This window comes from Acipenser ruthenus, chromosome 5, assembly GCF_902713425.1.
Source record: "Acipenser ruthenus chromosome 5, fAciRut3.2 maternal haplotype, whole genome shotgun sequence".
NCBI lineage: Eukaryota > Metazoa > Chordata > Actinopteri > Acipenseriformes > Acipenseridae > Acipenser > Acipenser ruthenus.
The window spans coordinates 79786505-79797555 of record NC_081193.1 but is presented as its reverse complement, the minus strand read 5'-3'; the positions used below and the strand labels follow the sequence as shown (position 1 = coordinate 79797555).

The following is an 11051-nucleotide window of genomic DNA, read 5'->3' as shown; positions in this document are numbered from 1 at the left end:
ATGCACTGATGGTAATTGTCCTACATAAATGATATCCTATTAAAATGCGTCTTATGAAACAGGTATGATGCGACCTGGCAATAACAATATAGGCTACACTATAGTCGTAGGCTATAGTTTATGAATGGTCGGGTTTTTTAAGCATCAAAATATACACCTACCTATATATTTATTTGAAATCCATTATTATCTTTAATATAATTATTTGTATTGTAAATGTCAACATTGTGCTGCCAAAAATGAATTCGCTCTGGGTACATAGAATTACAGAGGAATAACTTTTTTTATGAGAAAATGAACATTCTGCATTCATCTAATATTGCTGTTGCCTTTGTTCGTCTCAAATGGATAATGAAAATGAGAGCGTTTGTAGCTTCATAATAACTAATATATTTAAAAATGCTATAGCCCTATAGATTTATCTCGTGAAATAAATTAGTAGCATTGCAATTTTAATGAGAAGTTCTTTCAATACCATACACAATCGGTTTTATGTACATTTATTAAAAAAATAACACAACAAGAGAAAAAGACTCATCACTATACAATGTTCATTATATAACAAACGTACACCACACTTATATCCTACTGAACAGAAAATTATATTTACTTTGTTAAAAAAAAAACCATATAATTCCGTGCTTAAAAAAAAACATGCTCTTTATACGTACCTATTTTACAAACTTCAAATACGTTAAATAACCGCAAAACTGAATATTGGCCGTGTCTTTTATCACACTTCTCCTATTGACTGATATTATGATTTTTACATATGTGCTACATCAAGATAGATAGCAAATACTACAATTGTAATAAAATAATGGTTTATAAATATATAATACAATCAAAAATAACATATGCCATTGTTGAGGCACTTGCACTGATACCTATTCGATTCCCCAATGATGTTCTCATCAAAAACATAAACAGTGCTATACATGACATATAAATAACTGTACAGTCTTATAGTAATACTAGCAGGAACGTCTTTTAGATTTGTAATGTACAGTTTTCTATTGATCGGTATTCTTGCCAGTTTCCTCGTCACTTTGATCGTCTGTGAAACAAACGTCGATATCACTGTCATTACTGTTGTCACTCTTTTGCTCCTGGTCCTGGAAAATGCTCTCAATTTTATCATCAGTCTTTTTAATAGTTTGCCCTGGATGTCTCGACTTAACATGCCTCTCTAGATCTCTTCGGCGGACCAACACTTTTCCACAAAACTCACACCTGTACGGGGTGTTGCCCTCCGCGTGCAGGCGGATGTGTTTGTTTAGATTGCTCGGGTCCCCAAAAGGCCTGAAACACACTTTACATTTCAAAGGTTTGTAACCGGTATGAGTCCTCATATGTATCTTGAGTCCATATTTGCGGGAGTAGAGTTTGCCACAGTATAGGCACAGGTGCCCCTTTTTAGGTTTGCCAGAAGCCGAGGTTGTGGTGGGCATTGACTGTAACCTCGACCGGTTCTTCTCAACGGTAATTTCAGAAAGCTGTTGCGTGTGCATGGCAATCTCCCTATCAATGTTAGTAATGGTGCTCAAGTCTGGGTTGAGCGCTGGGGCACCGAAGTATGACACCGATTCTGGATACTTGATCAGATTGCTGAAGTGGAACTTCAACGGATAATAAGGAGAACTGCAGAGGAGCTCTCCGTTGTAGACGGTAAATGGCATGAATGGGATGTTACATTCTCCACTGTATGGTTTCACCCGGTCAAACTGGGGGATAGAAAACCTCTCAAAATGCAGCCCAGAAGAAATCTGCGAGTAGCGAGATGGGGATAACCCCGAGTGGAGACGACTTTCTACGTGTTTAAAGGCAGACGTTTCCTCAAAGTGTGGAAATAATGGGAAGCCTTTAATGGCATTGCTGCAGGATAACACTGGTGATATGGAATCGGTGGGGTGGCTGCATTTGGAAGGATGGCCGACCGCTATCGACTCACTCATTGTCCGCGTTGTCTTAATGTTTCCTAAAAGTTTACTAAAACCAAGTCCGTTCTGTTTTACATTGTTATCTTCTCTGGATGCTTCCGTCGATGGGAGCTTCGAAACCCCCGTTGGTTTAAAAGCCGACCGTACTCCAGGATGGAAACCCATATTGTTAAGCACTGAAGAAGTCCCACCCAGACCAACGAGCTGCCCGTGGTTTCTCGCAGAACTGACGCTCATGTCTAATGCTCGGTCCTGCTCCCCTGGCGCCGTGGTTTTCTTCGTTATTGCTGTTTTGTTTAAAAATTGAGATGAAGGCGCTGTCCTTTTTATATGCTCAGAACCTGTCGCGTTCTGGTTATGGCCGTTTCTCAGTGGCGCAGCAAAGTTCGCAATGTCTCCTGATTTCGGAGATCTGCTATAATTGCCCGAGCTCCTGTCTTGTTCGCTGTTCACGACGCCCCTGCCATTGCTTAAAGCGCACTGAAAGTGGATATGAGATTTCAACGTATTGGGATATTTAAATATTCTCCAGCAGTACCAACAGATATAGCGTTCTTCACCTAAAACAAAACAAGCAAAAAACAGAGATAAGTTAATGTCATAGATCACACAAATACGTAATAATAAACTATTATTATTATTGTTGTTGTTGTTGTTGTTGTTGATTGATGATACTACTACGACTACTACTACTACTACTACTACTACTACTACTACTACTACTACTACTAATAATAATAATAATAATAATAATAATAATAATAATAATAAATGGCAGAGGGTCGAATCGTTTGGTGTAATAGTGTTGTAATCCCTGCACTGCTATTATTTACCATTGTCCATAAAAGAGCAAATGCATGTCCAATCTGGCGTGTATAGCGCGCAGTGATTGAGTTAGTACTGCTTTCGGTGTATGGCTCTGCAGTGGAAGTCACAACAGCTGTTGCTTGAAATCGTATGGGCGCTATAGACAATGCAGTTGGTCCATCTGTTAATGCTAAAGAATAGGAAGCGTATGTCAAGGAGTTGGAAATATTGGCCTAAGAACAGTCTATAGATGAGCTCTTCGGTATAAACCAGCGCAATGTACATGCTCTATAAACATCGCCATTCATTGCATGACAATGCCCTTTGTAAATTTCTGTTACCATACAACACCTTTGTAATTTATTAGCTCTACAGGAGTAATGAACTGAAATTGAAAGGAAAAGTACGCGTGACTTAATGGCACTCGATATATTCATCTGTTTCTCTTTTTCTTTTTTCTTTTCTCTTTTTTCCATTAGTGTAGGTGTTAATTTTGTAAAAAAAATAAATAAATAAATAATAAAAAAAAAACTTAAAAGCTGCTGATTTTATTATCAAATGTCATTTAGTACAACGCACCTATAATAATAATAATAATAATAATAATAATAATAATAATAATAATAATAATAATAATAATAATAGTAAACGACAGCAGTGTTAGTAAGGATGTTTTCCAGTAACATGATCAATATTACATTTGCGTGATTCACTTATCCTATGCATCCTCCCATAGAGCCCAACGAAAAAAGGATAAACATTGAAGTTGTCTTTAAGTCTGAGGGAAATCGCTCTTTTTTACCATGGGCAACCATGGGACCTTTACAGCGTGGTCTCTGGTCGGTGGTCCAGGGTGCTTCGAGCACAAAGCCTGAATACGTGTTTTTTTTTTTTTCAGTTCTCTTTATTAGTTAGTTTCTGGTGTAACTGTTTAGGTAGCTTGAGTCTGCAATCATTTGTGTAATCCTATTAGCTCACATTTTAGCTACTACTGGCTCAGTTTAAGGAATAAAGCTTGTAGTTAGAGACCTTGTTGCTACCCCACCCCTTCTCGATTTAATAACTTATTACACCTATATAAAAGGACAGCGGGGGTCATTTCCTGTAGCAAGAACGAAGAATGTTTTTTTTTTTTCAGATTAATAATGATATAGGCCTAATAATATATATATATATATATATATATATATATATATATATATATATATATATATATATATATATATATATACTATAATATCATTCTATCCCTCTGCTTGCAGATAACGAATGTGACCATTTAAATCAATTATTTGCTAGACTGAGCAATTATATCACTTTCGTGACTTCATGAAATGTAGACATTCTCCAGGACAGATCTAGTTTTTAATTCACACTTCGCACATACTTTAAAATAACAATAAAATACCGTGTCCAATAAATAATGAATGCTTCAAAGTGTGTCGCTCTTTGCATCCTTTAAAATAATTCTGTTTTATGGCGCACATCTCGGTGTGATATCTAAAAAACAAATCACAACCGGTGGTTTATGTATATTCCATAGGTTATTTGTATAATGCAATTAACTATAACTATCAAAGTGTAAACTGTATCGCTAATAAAATTCATTCAAATTGTAACATAGGTGTTTAAAGCCTATGAAATAAATATGATAACAAACTATAACAAGCAACAACCTGGCGATTCATTCTCGTGCAACAAACTGAACACTTCACAGCCAAAACATCAGCAGATTTCTGAACGGTATTATTCACCACAATGAATATAAACACACACACACAGATAAAATAAATAAATAAATAAAACACAAGCACAAGTGTTGTTATTGTGTTTATCATTTTATACTATAGGCCTATAGCTGCTCAATACACACCTGTTTAAATAAAATAAAATGTTAATATAATGTCACGGGATATAAAGCAATTCACACATCTATTTTATTTAAAAAAATGTCCTTTGACTTTAAATCGTTAAATGAATCATAATTATTAAGTACCATCGCTATCGTATATATATATATATATATATATATATATATATATATATATATATATATATATATATATATACACACACACAAAAGAAAGTTACCTTTTTCGTCGTGAGTTGGTGTAGCCGTTGTGGGAATGTTAAACCATTGAGCTAGTGAAAATGAATACCATACAGTTAACTCTTCTCCGGGTTGTATATCTCGCAGAGCTCTGTAGAAAATCTGGGAGAAAGCAGAGGTAACAAAATGTCAAGTACAAATCTGAATACATAGGTCTTCCTATAGACCCTATAGATGGGTCCATTAGTCCTGTTGGTAATGCGACAGATTGCACTTTACATACCTGTCCTCCGGGGAGGTCTGCTATGGCTTCGAGATTCTGTTCTTGGCTGTTTCTAGCAGCACGGATTAACCCTATCCATTCCAGAACGGGGCTCCCGTCTTCGTCCACCAGATAGCCCCTTAGCAATCGAATCTATAGGAAAAGAAAGCCAGCTATTAGGGAATGTAGCCAACTCGGAGTTCGGGAAACCGAATTATTCCACGTGAAAATAAATAAATAATTTAAACAGAAATGAGTCTACAATTATGAATTCCACAACCCAAACCAGAATAGCTGCGAAAGAAGATCAGAAATAATTTAGAACACTCTACTATTAATTACAAATTGCAGACTCGAATTTGAATCGTTTAAATCTTTTCTATATATATATATATATATAAATTGGTATAGGCTACATTTAACTTTTCCTTTTGTCCTTTTAGAACGATGGCGGGTTTTTTTGTTGTTTTTTGTTTGTTTGTTGTTTGTTTGTTTGTGTGTTTGTAGGCTTGATTCAATACAGTAGATTTAGCTTTATGACACTTATTTTTTGTGTTCGCCATTATTATTAAAAAAAGAAAAAAAACACTTCTCACAAGGGCGACGGATCTATATAATATAATATAATATAATATAATATAATATAATATAATATAATATATAGCTTAATCTATCTCGATTTTAAAACACGGATGGAAAAGGAGCCTCAGATTTCTATAATGCGGGTGCTATAAGAAAATAAAGAGCGTTTTATTTGACAATTTAAAAAAATACATTATAAATCAGTAAATAACTTAATACAGATGAGAAACAAATGAGTTAGAGGTGTAAACAGTTTCTAAACGTTTAAAGCAAATTAAGAATCAAAGCGTGACACCTGACATGGGGTCTGCACCTGATAATGTTCGCCTGGAGCTCTACTTTTTTGTAGACAATTCATAGACATCAATGGCAAACACAGTCTGCATTTTAAATCAAATCAAATCTCTCTCTCTCTCTCTCTCTCTCTCTCTCTCTCTCTCTCTCTCTCTCTCTCTCTCTCTCTCTCTCTCTCTCTCTCTCTCTCTCTCTCTTACAATTCTACTTGTCTCTGAAAACAAATTTTAGCAACAATCACAATGACAGCGCTCCTGTTAAAAAAATCTAATCAAATCAAAATCTGCGTTAGTAAAAATGGTTTAATAAAATGATTATTAGTTGACATTTTCGTCATATGACCATGAACTTTTAGAATGTAGTGTGTGTGTATATATATATATATATATATATATATATATATATATATATATATATATATATATATATATATATATATAGTTTAGATTAATGTCGTATATTTGAGCGTATTTAAACGAAAACTTGAAGGCTTTATCGCTGTGTTTTATGTATTTTACAGGATGATAAAACTTTCACAGTAAACGTGATTTTTTTTTAGCTTAGATCTATAAATTGCTATTTGATCCCTTGTAATGTCATTATTCAAATTTAGCTGTGCAGTGAATTTCAATGTAACATAATCGGAACGGGCGAAAGCATAAAATATTATATATTAACGATTTCCCCATTACAGCAGTTAAACAAAGACGGCGTTGCAATGACAGCTCATCCACATGAAAAAGATCAATTATTTTGAAACTGACAACACTAAGCAATTAACAACGACATTTCACTAATGGAAGCTGACACATTTACCTCATTGTAAAAATAATGTAGAATCCATCCTTCCTACCTGCTCACAATTGACACACTATCAGTCCTATTTGCTTTAATCAAATATTCGAGCAATTTTAAAGCAACTAATCTATCTATCTATCTATCTATCTATCTATCTATCTATCTATCTATATATAATTTTTTGTGGAAGAAATACTAAGTACTGTTCTTAAGCTCTGTATTGAAAACTTTAGTTAATTTACCCTTTTCTTTATTCCAGGCTCCTTGCGATCAGTCATGTACTTGCCCAGTTTTAAGATTTCCGGGGCCGGACCTAACCTTAACCCGGCTGGGATGAGGCTGTCCGCACAGACGCTAATGGCCGGAGTCCTGGTTGCTTGCATTGCTGGCTCCAAGTGGAAAGTAATCAGAACCAAGAAGACCAAACAGGGATGGACTGATTGAGACAAGCAGAGGCAGAGATGAAGACAGGCTTATCTCCGCCTGCAAAGTGACGCGATGGCGTATGTGCGCCGGCTTTTCAATTGGAACAGGAGGGTACTCCTTGGCACATTAATGCACTAGGTTGCACAGTTCGGTGAGAGAGTTTAGCTCTTTTAGCAGCTGCAGAGATACTTCCAAGAGGATCACATGGAGACTTTCCCTAACCCTCCTGCATAATCAACTGTTCCAAATGGTCATGAAACAATGAGCCAGGCGACCTTCCCATTCCTAAAATCCAATTTGTCAAGGGCAGAGAAAAGGCTCTAGTGAATCAAAGGTCTGTAGGGACTATTAATCCTCAGCATGTGACATTGTCCCAAAGACAGTTACGATGTTTTAAGTGAAAAACAAACTGTATAATTTCTCCATAAATTGTACCTCCTGGTATTGTTCCCAGACAAACCTGTTTTGGGAAATCAGTGACTACTTTAAATCTACTTGGCTGAATCTTTTAAGGTTTAATATACTTCAAAGATCTTTTTTTCCCTTCCCTTGGGTTTATTGTAGCCTTCGTTAACAAAGACAGCAGGAATGTTTGGAGGACTTGTTAACTTCTATTGATTCCTGGCGTGTGCCTCACAAACTGGGCAGGTACTTGATAGGAAAGGACCACGAAAAGCCAGTTTCAAAATAACCACCATCTCATCATTTCACACCACTATACCACGTTCAATTGACAAGAGGTTTTGGCATATTCTTTAAAAAAAAACATACCATTGCACCTTTTTCTTTTCATTTGTTAAACTGTTCCATCCTTTTATAGAGACTGTGGTTCTGTACATTCATATATTTTACATACCTTCTCCGCAGCTGTAATGGAACTCCAAGAGGTATATATATTTTATAAACAGTTCTACTATAAACAATTATTGCAAAATGCAAGGACTTTCTTTCTCATTAAAGTCATATATGCGGTTCTGTTTCATTCTTGTATATAAGGGTGTGTATATATTTGTTGTGATCAATAAGATAAGTATCTTTTGTTTGCAGTGTAATAGTTTGTCATATATTTACCTTATTATAACGGGTATTGGTGATTTATGTGTCAGTTTTTTCCCATGTTGATCTGAATTTGTGGAGAAGCGTTTATATATGTGGTTGCTATTCTTTAATGTCATGTAATGGTCTTAGCCGATGTTTGTAATATTGTCAAAGGGGTAAATATATTTCGTTGAGCTAAAATCCGCTGTCGAGTTAAGGGTCTGGAAAATTACCAGATAGTCTGATTGTGATGCGACTACACCAGGGAATGAAAAACTGTGTATGACCCCTTTGATCATCGGTATGAATAGCAGAAAAAAAAACAAGAAGTTGGGGGCAATAAATTTAAGCCATGAACATGTCCCTGTAACCCCTGGCCTGACGACTTTAGGATGACACTTAGTTGAAATTGGGATAGCAGTGGTGGATGTCTTTTGGTTGCAAAGGTACCCCACTGCTCCTTTTGGGGAGCCTCTCTATGGCAGGCTAAAAGAGTCAAAGAGCGTGAACGACACGCGAACAATTTTATCAATAGGACCATGTAAAGGCTGGCTGTGAGGAAAGTTATTTATTAATGTTGCCATTTGTGACTGGTTCCCATCCACCAAGAAAAGAAAAGATCCCGCTTTGGAACCATTCACACCAGCCATCCAATTTTTATTCTTGTCCCGTGGCTCAAAGTTGAAGTTCCCCAAGTGAAATAAATTGCTCACAAAAGAGGGAAGGAAGACATTTTCTTTTATATTTTCATTCCCCAAAAAGCAAAGGGTGAAACCAATCTAATGTGCGCACTGGAGCAAGATCCCGAAATGAAAGGCTGGGTGTTAAAAGTGAAAGCTGTGTTCGTAGCAAATGGGATGGAAAATTAAATGAAATTAAATAGCTTGAACGACTGTATTGTCCCGTCTTAAAAAGACACATTAATTACATGGTTTAAGCTTTATTCTTGGACAATGTCGTGGACTCAATCAAAACATTCCAGTACTCCTTTTTATAGACTTAAACACTCTGAGGCTGTCAACTGCTTTACACTCGAAATAAACTTCGGGATAAGTTATTTTACTGACTTTTGGCCATACAGTTGAACTGCCTGTGCCTCTGCGCTACACTTTTGGCTCGATGTGGGTTTTGATTTAACAGGTTGCCACATAATGACACTTGAATGTAGAAGAACAACGACTATCTAAAGAGGCACAGTTGCAGGGACCAATGTCCCACCAGGGAGCTCTATTCAAGCTATCAAACTGTTCCAGCACACAGAAGGTTCAACATTACATTCAGCCCAGCATGAATATCTGTATATTCGGCCCAACTTCGCAATGTAAAGGGTACGGGGACATTTCTGATACAAAGCATCGGCTTTTTTGACAAAAGTAATATGAGGTAAATGGCAACTGGTAACATTTTGGAACTTAAATCTGTTTATAACAGTGTCACTTTTCTATGGATGGGCCGTATAGGGTTAAGTGACTAAACACTGCGTTTTTTATTTATGCTGTACATGTAATTTTATATTCCCATGTAATGTACACGTTTGGTCAACGCACCGTTGTGTTACATAGACGAATACAGTTATTTAATAAGTCTAATTTAATATTAGTAATTTCAGATGTTGAAAAACAAAACAAAATATGTGGATGAAAATACCCACATACAACAAAAAAGGGCTTGGATAACGCAGCATAAAACTCATGTAAAGCATCTATATTTTATTTACAATATTCACCATAACAATATGAATGACCTTATGCTATATCGCATTAATCAAAAATCTGTAAGTATATCAAACATACCGAATTCCAGCTATTGGAGTTGGTTACATGCTTGATTTATCTTAACCATTTAGCGAATAAATGCATATAATTTTAATCAAACCCTACAAAAGTTCAAAATATATTCACGCCGAGTAAGAAACGCGCTTTTTGGAAGAAATTGAATTCCGCAAACATCCTACTTAAAATCTTTTTTTTTTTTTCAATTTTGTTTTAAATAAAATGCGCATATATTTTGTTCAGTGATTATATCATATAACACTATTAATAGGGCGCATTAAATTAAATAATAACCCTAATTTTGAACTTGTTCTGTAGAATTTTGATTTGGGATTCTGTCTGCCGCAGTGTGCGATTCATTTGATTTCTCATTTTCGTAGGGAAAGAGCAAGCTGCATTAAACAACGCAGACCAGCTGCAAAGCATAGGAGATGCGGGTGGGATATTAAGTCAGCTTTTGAATAGTAATTATGGTTCTATGGGAATCCCACCAGATGACATGATTGGGTTTTAACCCAGACTAATATTCAAAATCACATTAGGAATGGAGAGAAATAGGCGACAACTGATTCAGTGCAGCTCATGCATGCGCCAATTTCTTTAAAGCACTTTCTAAAAAAAAGGGGGGGTGCTTCGTTAAAGTATTTAAAGCTATGGCGTTCCTTTTTTCAAAGCAAATTTCCCTAACTTTTACTAACTTTTTTTCGGTTGGAAAACCGAAGATAAAAGAGAGTAAACTTGGGTCTGAATTGAAATGTTTCGGTGTACCTTATAAATTCATACCTTTTCTCACTCGGTTGCCTTAGAATGAGCTCGTCATTCAATCCGATTTTCCTTGCTGTTGGGCACATTTACTTCAGACTATTTGTGAAGTTCATTTCTAGGCAAATGTATTCAAGGGCTGATGAATAGGACTGTGTGTCAGCCGCCCCTAATTGGGATTAAAACACTTAGAACCATATGCGTGAAGTGACAGCAATTCTCAGGTTTTAATGAATACAAACTTTCACCAGCAAAAAAAAAAAAGAAAAGAAAAGAAAAGCCGTTCACAAAGAAAAAATGCGATGTATTGGATGTCTGCA

General features: G+C 35.9%; 1 protein-coding gene across 1 annotated transcript; it reads right to left on the bottom strand.

Annotated features, from left to right (window-relative positions):
- Positions 1 to 617: 617 nt before the first annotated feature.
- LOC117402310 (PR domain zinc finger protein 13) lies at positions 618 to 7409 on the bottom strand. Its single transcript, XM_034003336.3, has 4 exons — positions 6976 to 7409; positions 5081 to 5212; positions 4839 to 4959; positions 618 to 2500 (listed from the first exon to the last, which is right to left on the bottom strand). Exons 1-4 carry the CDS (start codon positions 7114 to 7116, stop codon positions 1014 to 1016), a joined length of 1881 nt encoding a protein of 626 aa, XP_033859227.3. The 5' UTR covers positions 7117 to 7409; the 3' UTR covers positions 618 to 1013.
- Between the last annotated feature and the right edge of the window lie 3642 nt (positions 7410 to 11051).

Excerpts from the sequence above, each read along its gene's own strand:
- LOC117402310 (XM_034003336.3), bottom strand. The coding sequence starts at position 7,116 with ATGCAAGCAACCAGGACTCCGGCCATTAGCGTCTGTGCGGACAGCCTC. Across the intron at positions 5,213-6,975 it reads AGCCTGGAATAAAGAAAAGG|ATTCGATTGCTAAGGGGCTA; the intron begins GTAAATTAACTA and ends CTTTTCCTATAG. Across the intron at positions 2,501-4,838 it reads ACCAACTCACGACGAAAAAG|GTGAAGAACGCTATATCTGT; the intron begins GTAACTTTCTTT and ends GTTTTGTTTTAG.